Source organism: Scomber scombrus, chromosome 22 (genome assembly GCF_963691925.1).
Source record: "Scomber scombrus chromosome 22, fScoSco1.1, whole genome shotgun sequence".
In the NCBI taxonomy this organism is placed as follows: Eukaryota; Metazoa; Chordata; class Actinopteri; order Scombriformes; family Scombridae; genus Scomber; species Scomber scombrus.
The window spans coordinates 18,134,821-18,153,123 of NC_084991.1; the positions used below are offsets into that span (position 1 = coordinate 18,134,821).

At 39.4% G+C, this 18,303-nt stretch overlaps 1 protein-coding gene across 3 annotated transcripts in view; it reads right to left on the reverse strand.

Annotated features, from left to right (window-relative positions):
• Nucleotides 1-18,303, reverse strand: part of iqsec3a (IQ motif and Sec7 domain ArfGEF 3a) — a 99,050-nt gene that overhangs the window by 16,377 nt on the left and 64,370 nt on the right. For all 3 annotated transcript variants that reach the window (XM_062443750.1, XM_062443748.1, XM_062443749.1), the window contains exons 6-7: nucleotides 9,009-9,170; nucleotides 2,478-2,600 (exon numbers count right to left, since the gene is read on the reverse strand). In XM_062443750.1, coding sequence (XP_062299734.1) covers nucleotides 2,478-2,600; nucleotides 9,009-9,170 — 285 coding nt within the window. The remainder of the gene's footprint in view (nucleotides 1-2,477; nucleotides 2,601-9,008; nucleotides 9,171-18,303) is intronic.

Below are 18,303 nucleotides of genomic sequence, written 5' to 3' on the forward strand. Positions count from 1 at the left end.
GTTTGAAATATGAAATCCTTTACCTACCTTTTTTTGTCTAAATTACATGACAGAGGCACAGTTTAATGTACTTTTCAAAAACACATCCCTAAATATAGTAAGAAGTGGAGTGGAAATACCACTGTGTAGTGTGGAAACCATGACTCTAACAGATTTGCAGACACCAACTATGGTTGTTTGCCCAGTGCCCAGACGAGTGAAAGAAAATGTTTTTCTGTCTCTGTTAAGTGCACGAACTATGAAAACGTCCTGGTAAGGGCATCATTAATAATACAGTACAACAGCTACTGTGTTTTAGTAATCAGCGACTGCAAGCAAAGGAGTAAGAGTGGTGTGTGTGCTCAGTATTGGCGTGTACACTGTAATCGTTACTTAAATCAGTCCACATTGGGGCTGTTGCACCGTTTTGCAGACCCACTGAGCCGCATGATTGGAATCTAATGTTTCTGTAGGATTGAATAAAGACACACACATAGACTACAAGGTTCACACCCACACACCCACTTTTTTATCTGCTTAACCCTTGCAAAATTATTAAAAAGAAAATGTATTTGAGTTTTATATGTCTCTCTCTCTCTCTCTCTCTCTGTGTGTGTGTGTGTGTGTGTGTGTGTGTGTGTGTGTGCGGCATCTATTTTAGAGCACTTGTTTTAGCATGATGATCACTGGGCTGCACACAGATGCTTATTCACATCTCTGTGTTGGAAAACTGTGACTTGACAGCAAGCAGTAATTATACTCTTGTCTGTGAATCTTAATGTAGCACCATGCAGCAAGTAATGGCAATTTATGCTCTTTCCAAAGTGGGTGTGCCGTGTGTGTCTCTACACAGAAAGTCATGGAAAAAGATTAACCCCCACCCCTACCACTACCACCAAAAAAGAAGTAGAAGACAGGTTAAAATGGTGGATGATGCTGCTCATCAAATGCATTCGGCAGTCTTAAAATGTGGCATTTGCTGCTGTTTTCAAACCAATTTTGCTTTTGTTGCAGGATGCTAACCATGCTGTAATCCACCAGTCATTATGTGCTTTTTGAGGATGGATTTTTGAGACAAGATTATGCAGTTTAGGAAACATAATACACATGATCTTTATCTGTAATAACTGTAATATATGTGGCAGAAAACCCAGTAATTTTATGTGACTGCGGAATGAGTAAATAAGGACCTCTGGATGCTCCATTAGGATGCAGACTTTTAAACTGAATATATCTGCAGCATGGGAGGACTGGCTCATATTTGCTCATTCATTAGTACACTGACGCAGCAGATACTGAGGCTGCTGGCTGCTTTTCACTTTTCCCCTCGCTCTTTTTTCACTGCTGCTTCAAATCCCCTTCACTAACTTAGGAGATTTTTCTCTTTCTCTCCGTGTGTGTGTGTTTGGAGGCATATCAAAGCCCAGGAGCAGGGGATGGCAGTGGCGGTTACGCAACACTGGTTATTTATAAACCTTCCTCCCTCTTTCATTTGCTACCCTTCCTTCCTTTCCCAGTTTGTGTGTCCTCCCCCCATCTCCCCCTTTGCTCCTGATAACATGCAGAGTGAGCCTAACGTCCAAACATTACCAGTGCCAACCTTTCTGCCCACTGACTATGACAATGCCGCCGTTTTTCTCCTCCTTATTGGGCACCTCGACAACTGTGGCAGGTGGTTGTTACTCCAGAGGGGCTACGGCAAACAGTTAGCATGAACACACAGTGCCACAGCTGCTCCACAAATTGCCTCCCCATCACAAATTGTGGCTGGAAATTACATACTGCCTGGCTATTCAGATGGGGGCTGCATTGTCAACATTTTATTGTAGCCGAGCAAAGAGGAAAGAAGAAAACAGGAGTGTGTGCACATTTGGTGAGGCAGCGTGACTCACCTGCTGAGATAATATGTATGATAAAAAATATTTGTGTATTTATGTATATATATATATATATATATATATATTTCTCCTCATAAATAGTGGAGTTTGTGTGTGTGTGAGTGTGTCTTTGTGTTTCTATTTGCGTGCATTGCTGTCAGTGTTGTCTGTTTCCATTTAGTCAGACTGGCATGTTTTCATGTTCCCTCTTTTGTGTGTCTGTCCGGCACAGCAGTGCTCCTGGACACAGCACAAACTACACTTTCATCTCATGAAATCAGCTCAGGAAGAAAATATGTCCTCAATACGTGTAGGAATATTTAATGATCAAAACACTTCTGAATTGCATCTTAAAGCACTGTGATGCAGGTTTGCCCAGAGATAATTCTTGAGTGACAGTACTTCATTTCACCCTCTCACTCACTGAAATATCAGCACACTCCGAGTTATATTATGGTAGAAAATAAATGACATCAGTTGGACGACTATGGGTTATTGTGCGTAACAGAGTAAATGATAAATATTCATATCAAACTCCTGTCTCTTGGTAACTGCAAAAAATAAAAATGATATCAGTGAGAATATTGCAACATAAATCCAGACAGCTGCTTTCATAATTACCTGAAGGCCTCGATAAGACGTTCCACCTTCTGAGCTTCTCCCTGGACACGAATATGGGCCTGAAACTTCCTCAGTGCTTCGTCCAGCTCCATGCCTGAGAAGTCCATCTCATCCACCACACAACTGTTGAGCACAGGGAGGAAGGGGAGCAGACAAGAAAAAAGAAAATACATTAAAAATTATCGCAACATCAGCATGACGGCAGTGGCTGCCTCTTCAGTGGTGGGATCGGTGAACCTGTGGATGGACACTTGAGATAAAACCTGTGGTAGTTTCATTCATCTCCTTCCTGGTCACAGCAGCACTCTGCTTACTGCAGGTATTAGCGCTGCACGGACACCAGGGATAACTGGGCCTGGCTATCTTCTCTTTGACACAGCTGCCAAGACACACGCACATATAAACCCTCAGAGCAGACAATCCTCCTATTACCTGACAACTCCAGTTTAATGACTTTAATTAAAGAGGAAAAATATCCTGTCCTGTGAGTTCAGAGGGGGAGGAATACATCATGGGCAATTTGGAGATGAAATTAGGTTTTGAAGTGACTTTGGAAAACGAGTCCAGAGGTTTTAAAGTTTTCCTCACTTTGATGTGAAATGTTCTTTTGAGGTACAAAGTGGAATGATAATCGAACTATGAAATTAAAGTCATTTTTTTTACACTTGGATTGGCTTTCATGAGGTTTATTCCAAACCCATCCCCACTAGTTCCAGATAAATGCAATCTTTGCCTCTGTGATGAAAGAGTGCAACTTTTATACTATTGATGGTTGTAGACGGCATTTTCAAAAGAGAGATCAAAATCCTTATTACATATAAGTACATAACTGTGTCAATACATCTCCCTCTGCTTCTAATCTTTTCTGTTTGTTGCACCATACAGTAAGAAACTCTGGGGTGCATGGTCACACACACACACACACACACACACACACACACACACACACACACACACACACACACACACACACACACACACACACACACACACACACACACACACACACACACACTACATTAAGATGGATTACTGTGAACAATGCAAGTTAATGAGGTGAGTACTTGTCTGTGACACATGCTGCTCCAGCAGAAAAGAGGCACAAAGCTGAGTCTACAGTACTGTCTGACACAGTGTGTACCACAACATGAGATCACAGCAGAACCCACTCACAGTAAGAATACCACAAACCATTGTGTAACTTTTCATTTACCGCTATCACTAGTATTGATATAATTGTTATTACAAGTGCTACAACCTACATCTACTTTATGATATCCACTACTACCACTATGCTTACTATTACTATTACACCTCCTTTGAAAACTTCTTCTGTGTACTACTATTACTGTTACTCCAGTCACTATTATAACTGCATGTCAATTATTACTACTCATGCTTTCAACTAATACTGCTATTAGCATTACAGGGCAGGTTTGGTACAGAAAAAAACCCCAAACTGGTTCTGATCACTCTGACCATGGCAACTATAGACTCATTTCTAAGATTCCTTTTCTATTAAAAGTGCTAAAAAATGTGTGTCAAATCAAATGGTGAAAGTCAATTTCAATAAGGTTTCTAACAGCAACACAACACAGAGACTGCCCTTGTAAGACTTAGCAATGATAGCTTGATAAAGGCTGAGGCAGGCGAATGCTTGGTGCTGGTTCTGCTTGACCTTAGTGCTGCTTTTGAAACAGTGGATCATAGTATTATCATTGAAAGGTTGAGAGCATGGTTTAGTATCTCTGGGACTGCCTTCTAGTGGTTGCCTTCATACTTCTGATGACTTTACCTCCTTGCAAACACTGTCTTTATATGGGGTGCCGCAGGGCTCCATTCTAAGACCAGTTTTATTCTCTCTTTATTAACCTTTGGGCCACATTATCAAACAGCATGATGTTTCCTTTTATTGCAACATAGATTACACTCAGCTGTACTTGTCCTGCAAACCATCTGAATCAGCCAAGTTATCTTAGAAGCATAATTGCCTCGCTGTGGGTAAAGATTGGATGGCAGAATTTTTCCCTCAGCATAACTCCTCTAAAATGGAAATACTTATCATAGGCCTTGAGGATCTAACTCTCGAGACCTTTGCCAAAGGGCCAGGGTTTTTTGCACTTTAGAAATATCTCTAGAATTAGATATTTTATTTCTTTTGATGATCTTCAAAGAGTGGTTCATGCTTTCATCATTCTTGTACGGATTGTTGTAATGCTGTGTTTACGTGTCTTGACCAGACGGCTTCAGGGTGTCTTAAAAGATCATATCTCCCTGCCTGTTTGTTTTAGAATTGATTTTACCTTTCATGGTATGGCACCGAGCTACCTGGCTGTGCTTCTAAATCATTACTCACCAGCACCTAGTTCAAGTTCCTCTAATAAGGCCCTGTTAGCTATTCCCTGATCATTGTTGAAGACGGAGGGGAGGCAGGGCCTTTGCTGTTGGGGCTTAAACCTTTTGGAATAGCTTAGCTGAGGAATTTAGACTAGAAATTAAGGAAAAGCCATACGCTAAAAGTATGGCTTTTCCTTAATTTCTTACTTATTGTATATGTTACTTTTAATATTATTATTACTATTTTATGAATTATCATTGTATTAATTATAATTTTAACTTCCCTTTTAATTGTTTTAATTGTTATTTTATTTTTTGTCCTTGTTTTTGAGGCACTTTTTAGTGGTAGTTTTGATAGGTATTATATAAAGTTGTTATTATTACTATTATTAGTACTACTTCATCTACAATGTGTCTAGTATTACTACAACTACTATGCTACTATTATTTCTACAACGACTTCTTCATTTCTTGTCAGTAGTACTGCTTTTGCTATGATTATTATGACTACTACTTCATCTCTTACTACTTTGCTAAAATCTTACTACTGGTACTAGTGTGACACTGGATGTTGCTTCTTTTATCACACATAATACAAATACAACAAACCATCCATCCATTATCAACACCTGCATATCTTGTACAGGGTTGAGGGAGCTGAGGTCTACATGAATCCTCACTTACACTGGGTGAGAAGTCGCCAGTCTATCACAGGACAGACAACCTTTCACGCTTGATTTAATACCTTCAGGGCAATTTACTGTTGCCATTTCACCTAACTTGCAAGTCTTTGGTCGGAGGAAACTGGAGCACAAATAGGAAGACACACACACACACACACACACACACACACAGACACACAGCGGACCAGTCAATTTGAACCCATAGTCTCTTGTTGGGAGACGACAGTGCTAACAACTGTATTAGTACAACTAAATGGCATTAATAGCAATATAATTGCTATATATAATTTAGAGACTTTTTCTGCACATTGCTTATAAAGGTAAAGCTAGCACATGCCGAGCCTGACTCGATAGCCCACCTGATCTACTCTCTTGACTGCTGAGCCTCTCTGATCGCCCTCTTCATGACTCACTTCCTCGCTCCACCACCTCTCTCTGCCTCCTTCCCTGGCTGTCACTCCTTGTTTATGTAACGTCAGACAAGATGCTTTCTAGCCTAAGTACATCAGTCCTCTCCTCTCCTTCCCTTCCCATCTCTTTCCCACACACACACACAGACACTCGAACATAATAACACATATAGTGCGGATGGGTAAACAAACACATACACATACTGTTATCCTGCGTATATTTTGGTGATCCGTATACAGTCCCTGGCAGTGAAAGATACACCTGCCAGCATAGCAAGGCTTAAATTGTATGTTTACAAAGCTGTGATGGCAGGTACACACACACTCTTATACACACACACACACAAATAAAAAGAATCACCAGGCCATATTTTGAGCAGCCAATGACTCTGTTCTGACCTGGCCTACGTCTGGCATTAAACGTGTCATAACATAACATAGATAAACATAGTATATCTACTATGTTATTCTATCATTTATGCGTTACATTTCTCTCCTCCCCTATGCTGTCTGTGTTTCACCAAGGTTGCTGAGACCCTCCAGCTCCACACAACCATGGAGCGAAGCATAGGAGTGACAGACAGCGACAACTACAATTTTTGCCTTTCTGTAAGCTTCACAAGTAAAGAGCCAATAAGTAAAGAGCCAATAAGAGTAATACCAGATTGTGGGTATGATGGGCTCAGTGGTCGATGACTGTCAGTGTTAATTCACACTTTAATATAATGCCATTGGCATACGAAGGAGTGTGGTCTGAGTGATTGGAGCTCAATGTGTTGTGCATCCTGGGCACTTTCATACCTGTACTTAGAGCTGTCCACTTGTGATTGGATTGCCCAAAATGCATTTTAATACCAGGTATGTACAGGGCCACTGAGTAAATGACAGCCTATAAACAGATCTCATTTTTCCTGCTAAACAATTACCCTACATTATCAGTAAATGATTACTTGGAATGCCACATTATTTGGAACCCAAATCTATAGCCACAATTTAGTTTAAATGACTACAGACATTTTAAGTATTGTTGTTTATGCTGTAAGAAATAGGAGACAATTGGGGCCCCATTAGCTTCATAAGAAGAAAAGGAAGATTCAGGAATACAGGAGGCTGGCAGCTACCGTGCAGACAAATCACAAATATAGACACACATGCAGATATAGCCTCCATATACACACATACATTCGCAGGCTCAGGAAATCATCATGAGAGATTTTTACATTAGAGTGCAATCCCTCACCCACTCTCCTGTGACTACACTTTATCGAAAGTGCTCTCACACACATTTTGCACTCTCCTATCATGTTGCTCTTCAACATCGCTTCCACTCTGGGGCTGCTGCACAACTACTCTTTAGGAAAACGGGGGAAAATATACATCTATATATCCCAACGTCACCTGCGCTGAGTATACAGTATCTGCGTTGAGAATTGGAGATTGAAGCCTTAAAAGCATAATCCTGTTAATAGAGCCAGAGAAATATTTGGAGCCATTGTGGTGTCCATTGAAGAGAATTGATATTAGATGAGGGTGAGCTGAGTGCTGTCTCTTGTATGTCTGACATTGCAGAGACGAAAATCGTGTGCTTGGTTTGGGAGAGAGAAAGGAGCATTAACGAAATCTGCAGTACCTCCTCAGATTGATATACAAATTAAGAGGAAATTGGCAAATGGATAATGTAATAGAATAAAGAAGACAATTACTGAGAAAGGCAGGAAGGCGATGAAAGAAAATAATCATGGAAAAGAGAGAGTGTGAAAAAAAGGCATCTGCTTTTTCAAAGTAAATAACGGCAATCAGGTTAATGAACTGGAATGAAATTTGCAGGGTGAAGTCAGTCACGTGTGTGTGTGTGTGTGTGTGTGTGTGTGGGTGTGTGGGCGTGTGTGCATGAGTAACATGTGCACGTGTGTTACAGTGTCTTCACATTTACTTGATGAGTAATTGTAGAAGGATGCATCTGTCCTTGTCCTCTAAACTCCTTAGATTAATCATTTTTTTCTGTCCCCTTTATTTTTTTCAATTTTAGAATAGAACAGACAAAAGGAGGATTGATCATTATTGATTTTGAAAGTAACTCATGACATAAGTTTCTGGAAGTTTTCTTGTTGTTGTTAATAAATGTAATGTCATGACATGACATGCATGGTATTAATGTGATGGGAAAGTCGTTGAGCCATTTTATAAAAATGAATCCCTGAAATGTAAATGTATGCAGTGCTGTCCTCCAAAATTATATTTAATCATGTTGTTGGGTATTTCTTGAGTTATTTATTGTTGTTTTGACAGCAATATTTAAATGGTAACAAGACATAAAATAAAATAGGCCATTAAAAACCTGGAATGTGTCCACTGTGTAAGAATAAGACATACTTTATTAATCCTTGGGGGAAATTTTGTCTCATTCATTGTTTTGGCATCCTCTTTTTAGATCATAAAAATATGACTTGGTCCTCAACTTTGTGAAAGGGATGAGTAAGAGGGTAAACATAAACACAAACACACATAGAGTAACACTGGTGTGGATCTAGTTTAAAGAAGGCAGTAACCAAAACTGCAGGAAAAATGCCAAGACAAAGATTTAAGATTACTTTTCCCCTTTTCTGCCAAGTTAGACTATGAATGCTCCAGAATGATATTTAGCCTACATTATTAGATGGCAGCTAAAATGCTCTTTCCTTCTTGTCTGAATAATGCCAAAACAACATGAAGGCTTATTTGTTGGATCATAGAACTTCAATTTCAGCTTGTTTTCAGCTTGTTCACACAGATGAAAAATATGAGATGTAAATGTCTTCAAAAATAGCACTCTTTGACATAAGTGGAAGTTATGTCGTGTTTCACAATTAGATTTCAGGGAATCATCTGAACTCAAGCTAAACTGTGTACAGTTGGAACAGGTGACAGCATGACAGTATACAGTATTGTGGTGGAGCATTTTTCTTGGCTAAACCCCCTATCTAATCCAGTCCTGTTGTTAACCTGACCCCTGATCTTCCAGAAAATGGAAGGATTACCTCGCACAATCACCTCATGAGGAGTGGTATGGTATCCTAAAACGGTTTCAGGAAATAATGTATGAAATCCTCAGTGCTACTTACTCTAGGACATCTCTGTTGAAGGGCTTCTTGCTGTTGCCGAGGAACTCTCCAATCATCTGTCGACTCAGGCCCTTCCTCTGTAGCAGGAAGTGGGCCACACCAATAGGTGTGTCTGGGATAAAGCCTCGTGAGATCAGGAACTGAAGGCCCTTGTCGGGGTTTCTGAGACAAACAAGAGATGAAAGAGATACAGAATGAGTCAGTCGGTCGTGCATAAATACCCTGACACTGTTCTTAAACTGCATAATTGCAATATTATGTCATTGGTCATGGCATAGTGTGACTTTGGAAGTCACCTACAGTGAGACATTACAAATAACTTCCTCTTCAACATACTTTACAGTTAGCAGCAGTAAAAAGGCCATTTGTTCAGTTAGACCCAGTGTGACCCATGCAAACCACATCAACACAAAGTAGAGCTACATACTTTATGTGCTTATTATTAATTCATTTAATGTAATGAACTGTAATTAATGTACAAAATAAATGATATAAAATGACGCATTGCAGTAATGAGGGTCTTGGTCGGAAAATGTGTGGGCTGGGCATTTAATGTACACACATGGTGTGGGTAGAAACTGCTAAAAGTGATAAAACACAGTGTGGAGTCTAATCTGTATTCATTTCTGCGCTGAATTACAACATTCATTATGAAGTGCTAAACAGCTCAACACACTGCTAAACTCAGAGGATACTGCCAGAATCATAATGGTTGATTTGGGATGCAACTATAAACCTCTGCTTACAGACGCTGAGATGTGCAACAAGTAGACTTTGTTGCACTGGCACAAGTCTTATATTAGCAAGAGTCATTGCTATTTTGTATTTTTCTTTATTTCACAGAAAAGAAGGCTCACTGTCATAGATCACCTGTAACTCAAGTCTCTCCGAGTGGGTTTTAATAGCGGACGGAAATTAATAGAAACAAATGGCTGTCTAGAAGATTGTAAATCAACCTAAAACAATGCAAATGGTTTTGAATATGCTCAGCACTAATGTAGCCGTTTTGATGTTAAAGTAAGACTGTGTAAGCATTGTGCTGTTAAATTGGTGATGACCAGAGGCTGTAGTGGCTAATCTTAGCTTACCTATTTAAAATTCATTTCAGTTGTTACATTTTAACTGACATTAAACTTTTCTCAAAACAGATAATGCCAAGTTCAGACTTGCATACTCGAGAGTTCAAACTTGGTTCATCTCAGGAGTCCAAACTCCTGAGGACAGGAAGAGGCAGTGCAACCTTTTGCAATAAGGAAAGCCGCATTCTTGCTTACATCACCAGCTCAGACTGGCTTTTGATTGCGCTTCAACACAGCTGTACCTGAGTGTACTGTGACAAAATAATCTCAACTCAAGATCCACTAACAGACTAACTGACATTGAAGTGCAGTCAATTATGTTATCCAGTCTGATTATTTTTAAAAACAAAACTAATCTAAATTAAAATAGACTGTCCTACCACTGTTTATTTTCACTCATTTATTTATTGAATGTGGTGATATCTATATATATATACATAGATAGCATATCATATATGCCTATATACATATATAAGGTAGTGCTGTTGTCATACAAAAATAAACTTTACTTTACTTTCAGACAAACTAATATGGCAGCAACAAATATTAGATTTAATCTAAGAGACCAAAATGTATCTTCCAAAAGGCATTATATCATACATCAAAATGCTACAGAGGTATCAGAGAAAGGCCATGAGGTATCAGAGTTTGACCTTACCTCATGTCTCTATACACTGGTTAGGTTGGCCTTGGTTATAACAGTCCATTATGTGTGAGTAGTTTGCAGTATGTGAACATTTAGCTGTGCAATGAGGTGTACCATCATGAACATACCTTCGATAATTTAAACATCTCATTGGCTCCTATTAATCATTGTTCGAAAAGAAACATCTAATTGACTATGATCCTATCACAAAGCTTGCTGATAGTTTTCAGCTGACTGCATGGCTGAAAGTTACTTATGCATAAACAAGAGAGGAATATCTTAACTATTTATAACCCTATTAGACACAGAGGATAGTTGCTCTAGGGAAACTACCGCATTATTTCTACAGCTCTCCTTCTCTGGTCTCTATACGGTGTTTAAACCACAGCCTTTACATAACAGAGTGTTGTGTGTGCGTGCACCACAGTTAATGGGTTTAGTAAGGCGAGGGCGGGACAGAGGGGAGGAGAGAGGGCAGGAATAAAGGAGGAGGCTGGAAGAAGACCAGATGGAGCAGATGTGCGGGAATGGGAGAGTGAGGACAGAGGGAGAGGACGATGAGCGTAGGCTGGACTGCCTGAAAGCATCTGCTGTGACAGCCCTGACACACTCTCAGCTTCTAGTTCGCCCTCTCAGCTGAAGGTAATGTCTCGCCAAACGAGTTTGGCAGATATCACTCATTTGATGTTTGCCCAACAACAGATGGAACACACATGCTGATTATTAATCATAATCACAAATGGATGGAGGGGTGAAAATAGGGAAGAAAAGGAAGGAAATGATGCAGGAAATACAAGATGGATAGTGGCTGATAAGTGGTGCCGAATGAGACACCAGGAAAATTATAGCATGAGTTCTTTATTCAAATGCTGAAAACGACCCATGTTTTTTCCTTTTTCCATGACATGAATCTCTTGTGGCTATGCAAATTGTAACCGTCCTCTCTTTGGAACAAAAGCAGAAGCAGGGTAACATTGCTTTTGCACCACAAAACTTTCAAAATGTCGGCCTTTAACAAAGGTGATCACCGTTAACATACAGTAACCAAGTAGTTTTAGTTGCCTAATCTTAACTAAAGCTTAACCATACTGAAGAGTTATATATCAAAAAGTATGTTTTCTGATATATAACACAATTTTTTGTATGATCATACGGTTCCTTTTGGAGACACAGACAACTTATTTTCCAGACTGTTGGAGACAGTGCCAGACAGGACTCAGATGTTACTATATTAAAACAACAACTCAGAGATAAACAGCTACATGCCCAAACATCTGTCTCCCCAATTTCTTTCTTGCCATGTTACACACACCCCTGCCCCCTCTTGGACACATCATAAATACATAACTTGCTCAACACCATACTCACTTTTACTAGCCCTCTGTTTTATTGCTGTTGGACAGATGTGCACAGTGATGCAAACATTTCTGTTTCATTACAAATCAGAGATGGATTGATAACCATTTAGCACCCCGATGCTTTTTTCAAACTGGAAACACAATTGTGTGTTTTAAATGTAAATGCTTCAAAACCGTGAATCATTACAAGTACTTAAAAGTACTTAAAAGTAAATTAAAACATATGGGTACTGTGGTCTTAAGCAAAATAATACACATTTGGCACACTATTGAGTATCCTCAGCACCAGGACAAAAACCCAAAAGTCATATACAACTCATATGCAAGACAACAGAAAAGAAACATATATATATTCATGTTAATAAAGGAGTATATATTTGTAGCCAGTGCAGCTGAGTTGGGGAGCTCTGTGGCACAGAGGAACAACCTTTTGCCAACCTTATCCTTTAAATAAAGAGAGCAGATGATGCTAACGGTGTTGGGTTTCGTGAGAAATTTGCTTCCTCTGTTCACCATCTGGAGTTTGTAATTATGTGCTGGTTCATTTAGCACTGAGGGCAGAATGTTAATGCACGGTTTGTGTATGCAGAAAACTAGCACACACATACATACCCATACTAAAATACACACACAGAGTTTTCTGTAAAGCTCTTTCCTCCTGATGGCAGGTTATCCCTCTTGAGGAGTTCGGCAGGGTTGCTGAGGGTCTGCTCTGTTAATTAGCCTTCCTTGACATATGTATTTAGATCTCTCTCGCTCTCTCTCTCCTCACACTTACTCATTCTCTCACATTTACACCATCTCCTATACATCTCTGATGCCACATTTTCTTTAATTCATAAAGCTGATGGTGTTCCGTTTTTATGCATGATGGGGGAGTCGATCTGGCATTACCATGATCTGCTCTGATGTCTAATCTATGCTTTCACTGGACTAGAATAGATGAGTGGGAAATGTGAATTAAGGACATGTCAACGGAACAGTATGAAATGGAAAATTCATGCATACAAAAAGAGAAATCTACTCCAGAATCTGTCATTAATGTCACACCTTCTCACATTCTCCCCTCTCTTTGCACATTCCCTGTTAAAGGTTTGATACCAGCTCCCTTGTGTAAAGGCAGCGTCCTTGACATACTCATTGTCTCCTCCTCACATAATGGAGTCATTGTCATTCCATCCACACTCAAGGTGGAAACTTTATCAAGTTGTCTCTCTCTCAACCTTTTCCCGCCCTCTCTACTTTTGTGTGTATTTTTCAGTTCCTCTCTTGCTTCTGAACTCCATTTCCATTATACACTGTTCTGTCTTTTTTATTCTTGTGCAGGTTGGTGCAGGACACCCATGGTCACACATGCATGCGCATACACACTTCCAAAACTTCAGACTTTTCCTTTCTTTAACTTACTTCCTCCCCTCCCTTTCTTACTCCTCCTGCAAAGGTGGTACATAGGCCACCTGCTGCAAGACAAACACTCACATTAGATTACCTAACTTCAAGCATATACGTGACTTTTTTGTCCGCATGATCAAGCAATACCCAATTTTTAGCCTAAAGCAAACAGCCCTGTTTAAGATGCAAAGGATACAACAGTGAAGGTATTAAAGGGAGGATATAAACTGGTGGAACTAATAAGCCTCAAGCTTGATTGCCCTCTCCACTTTTTTTTCTTTTGCTTTTCCTTCCTCATTCTATCTGTCTCTTCCCTTGTAGCCAATTTATTAAAAGTCAGCTTATCTTTCAAGGTGATTGATCAGGGGAATGAGAAGAGGGGGATGAAAAATACACAGAAAAGGATATGAAACCTGTCATTTTACACTTCCCTAAAAAGTCACTGAAACTTGTAATCAAACTGAGAGCTTTCATTAAACAGTCATTACAAATGTGTCCAGTCCTCACTTACCCTCTAAAGATATGTTTAAAACAAACAAACGTCTAGCTGTTTCAAATGACAGCTAAATGTTACATCTAATTATTCTCTGCCACTCCAGCTGCCATTCAGACTGATACTGTCAAAGTGTGAGCATGTTTGAAAAACGAATTAAATGTACAAAAGTATAGTGTATTGGCTGATATGTTGAATGAATGTGATTACAGGGGGGGGCTTTTATGCTCATTTCCAGCTCTATATTTTTTATTCTGGGACTCCACTGGAGGGGTTTCCATGATTCATAGTTCAAAAAAACACTGTGTTTATCTTATAATGACCTTTGATGCCGCCCCTTACTAAGGCTTTGGTGATATCTATTTTTTCATACTGTCATACCTTCCTGACATTTAACAATGGCATTTGGTATATGACAGTATTTGCATTTTTTAAAAATCTAAAAGCTGACCTACTGTGGATAGATGTCATTGTAGCATGTATAAGATTGTCTAGTGGTGATGAGCAGGTCAGGATTTTTTAATACCTGCACCTACCCAACCTGTTACAAGAGCCAGTCCACACTGTCTGACCTGCAAAAGTATGCATCAATCAAACACCCAAACCATATATGCAAACCGCCAACTGGGCAGAAAATACATTATAAATATGAGCACTTAGTTGGAAGTACAAGGCAAAGATTCTGAGATAAAACAATTACTGTTGTCTCTTCATCTGGAACCACAGCAGCAAAAAGGCTGAATAAATGTCAAACAAACATAATGAAGGCCAGCAGATGAATATCAGCTTGAACAAAGAAAAGTCTTACAAGTTTTATTCACCACTAACATAACAAGACACAAATATCTCATATTTTAGTTTAAGTTTTCAGGGAAGTTAAAAACTTTGAATCACTGCTTCTGCAGTGTTCACCTCTTGCGGAGTCAATGAGTGGAAACAGGGACAGGGCCACTCTGGCCTTGCAACCCACATTGTGGATTACATTCATCCTTCAAGTATTATTCGTAAACTCCAGGTGTACTCGAGGTTTACTTGGAGTCTGCAAATTTGGTGATATTTCTAAATAACCTGGTGTACTATGATACCACCCAAGCCTCCCCTCAGTTCAGCCTCTGTCGCTTAACAGGCAGTCTTAGCTCCTGTCTCTTAAAGGCCCCCCTCCAAATGAGCACACTCTGTTCTAATTGGCCAGCTCTTTGGAAACCTGCTGTGGGGCCACCATATAGAGTTGTGTTAAGCAACCGCTGATACAAACCCAAGATTTCCTGCTTTACTGCCTCATATTAAGAACTTTTAAATGACTAAATAACGGTGGACTTTTATTGCGAAGTATTTACAGGAAATGAAATGTGTTCCCCACCAGCTTTGTTAGTGACGCTAAAAACATTTGACACAACAAGATATAGAGATATTTGGTGTTCAGCGAATCAGTTGCTGAGAGGAATAGTACAAGCATAATTAGCCACAGTGATGATGATGTTTGATGAAGAGCTGCTGATGACTAGCACACCTCCAACAGGTAAACAACTTATTTTACTTTGCCATGCTGTGCAATGGAGAAACACTCACAGCGTGCCAGCTCAACTTGAGTCATGGCCTGGCGTGACTACCCCCAAAACAATGGAAAAATGCATTGCCGGTTTGCGTTTGGGTTATGCTCTCTGGTTACAAGAGTCTGAGCTCTGGGAGTCCACTGAACAGTTTCCAGATTCTTCTTTGTTCAGTCTGTACCTGTTAGCTAGCAGCAGTCTGCAGATATCAGGCTGATGGCTTGTCTAGAAACAGCAGCAGATGCATTAGTGAGTGGACTTTTCTGCTCTCTGTGCTGAAACTAATGAATGCCTCTGCGTTGGTTGAAGTATCTGGTACTGACAGTCAATATCTGTGTGGGATAACATATATTGAATTGTATTTTAATAAATATAAAGCTTTACCAAATGGTAGCGTGATCCCCTATATTCTATATCCTATATTTTTATTAAAGCAGGGCAATCTTTACATGTCCTCCATCCTTAAAGAAGATATGCTTTCTGTGATTTTCTGTTATTTATTTACTATTATGATGTCTGAAAGTTCCTAACTGAGGTTATCCTTTGTAGAAATGCCCGCTGAATTGAGGGACTATGTGAAAGATCCGTTTAAGATAAACAAGGAGTTTTAAAAACTGTAAATCATGCAAATGTATTCCAGTAGAGCCCCGGATTTAAAATCTAGTACAATCTAGTAAATTAGCATGAAATGTCATATTTATTCTCTCTGTATCTCCCTCCACAGCCTGTTCCTTCTCTTGTCATCAGTGTCATCAGTGTCATGCTCCAGCACTGAGTCAAAGTTGAAGGGCTTTATTGTGCACTTGTATTGCACAATAAAAGCTTGGCAATGAGCAAAAAGATAATATGTGTTCATGACCTTCAATCAATGACTTAATTGAGGAGATATCTTAACAGAAGTCTTGTAGTGGTTTTGCTCCCAGGGGAACATGGTGTATTTTCCTTTACTGCAAGATATTCTGGGAAGCAAGGAGAACTTTCACAGAAATGGTTGAGGTGGCAGGGACAAAAAACAAAAAAACAAAAAAAAAAACCTGCTTGGATTGAAATGTTAACAATTTTTTCATCCCAGCTCCCTAGGTGCCAATTCGCACAGTGCTGAAGGAACTTTTAATTACATTTAAGACTTGCAGCAGAATGACTAATGAGAATTTGGGGTTTTATGGATCGTTGCCATTATTTTTTGGATTCACTCCTCGTGTATTCTAACTGACTAGTACCCAGCTACTCCATCAGTGGCTGAGCTCAACTCGTAATACATGTGGATGAGTCCAGTTCACTTATTTGAATATGTGGGGTGTTTAGATCCTTTAGGGTATGCTCTGGGTGAGAAACTAATAGAGCATATGGTAAATCTCCCCATTTCAAGTGTTGTGCTTAGCACATTTTTGTGACTCATGCGGTTGCAATCATAACATGAAGGGGGAATACAAAATGTTAAACAAATTAAATCAGGGTTGTTGTGAACAGTAAACAACATTAAAATCCAATGTGCAAGTAAATTTACTCTTGGATTTTATGCCTTTGTTGCCTTGCTTATGTTGACAAAAAGCCAATATGTATCATTTAAAGGGTTCTATTGAGTGTTTTTCAGCATATATAATTGATGTTGTATCAGACGGCAACTGGCTGGAGGTCATAGGCCAACAGGCTTTCTACTTCCTCCCACTAAACTGATTTGAATTGACATGCATTTTAAGGATTCAGTGTTTCTCTCAACAAATCAACAGAGCAGATTCAGTCAGTGCTGGCCCCCATGTACTGCTGTCACCATGGCAACACTTTTTCTGCCGATCTCTTGCTGCCATATAACCACCTTGCACCTGTCTGGAGCGCATCCTGGGAAGTTCTTATCTGATTTTGACTATGTCACTCTTCACTAGGCAGCGAGGGGAACTGAATTCAGAATGACTGAAAAACTGCGACCAGCAGACATAAACAAGTTTTTCAAGACAGAAATACTTTTTTTTCTCCTTCTGAATATTTGTGAGGCCACACACGGGAATGAGATGGTGACAAGAATTCTTAGATGCATTTTGAGCAGAGGTACCGAGCACAATATAAACTGCATGATCAAGTTGTTTATAAAAAATAAAACATATGGCAATAGTTGGAGATGCCCTTCACACCCTAAATGCTTATTTACTAAACTTCCCTGCCTAACAACATTAGTCCAATCATAGCTTTGAAACTGTAAGTAGGACTCTACATGTTGAAGTGGCATGTGGCTGTAATGAGAGTTATTACTTTTAGTGGCATTTTAAAGGGTTTGGATTGGTTTTGTCTTTTTTTCTAGCCTTTTCAAAAGTGAAAACACAAGAGCAAATGTCAAATGAGTGGATTAAATGGTGTATTTGTCTACTCTAACATAAGTTGCAATCATAGTATGTAACCAAGCATTATCTCCAAAGTAAGGCCAAGGAGCATATTAGTCTACTACATTAGCTGCTTGCAAGGTCACAGGCTACATTAAACACCCTTTTCACTTCTAGCACATGCACTCTGTAGTAGTGTATATCCCACTACCCAAATTGTAGGTAATATTAGCAGCTCTGTCCTGCTCTTTAATGAATTTGGGGAAGGTTGCACTCCTGCGTATCTAGCCAAAGTTACACAAAATTATATCAGCTACTTCTCGTCGTACTGTAGCCTTTTATCTTCTGACGTTAAAAGAACTATTTGATAAGACGAACAATGTTAGGTAATTATTAAAGTGATTATTTAGTTCTTACATTTTTCCTTGTCATACTGGCTAACTAGATGCACAACAATAGAAG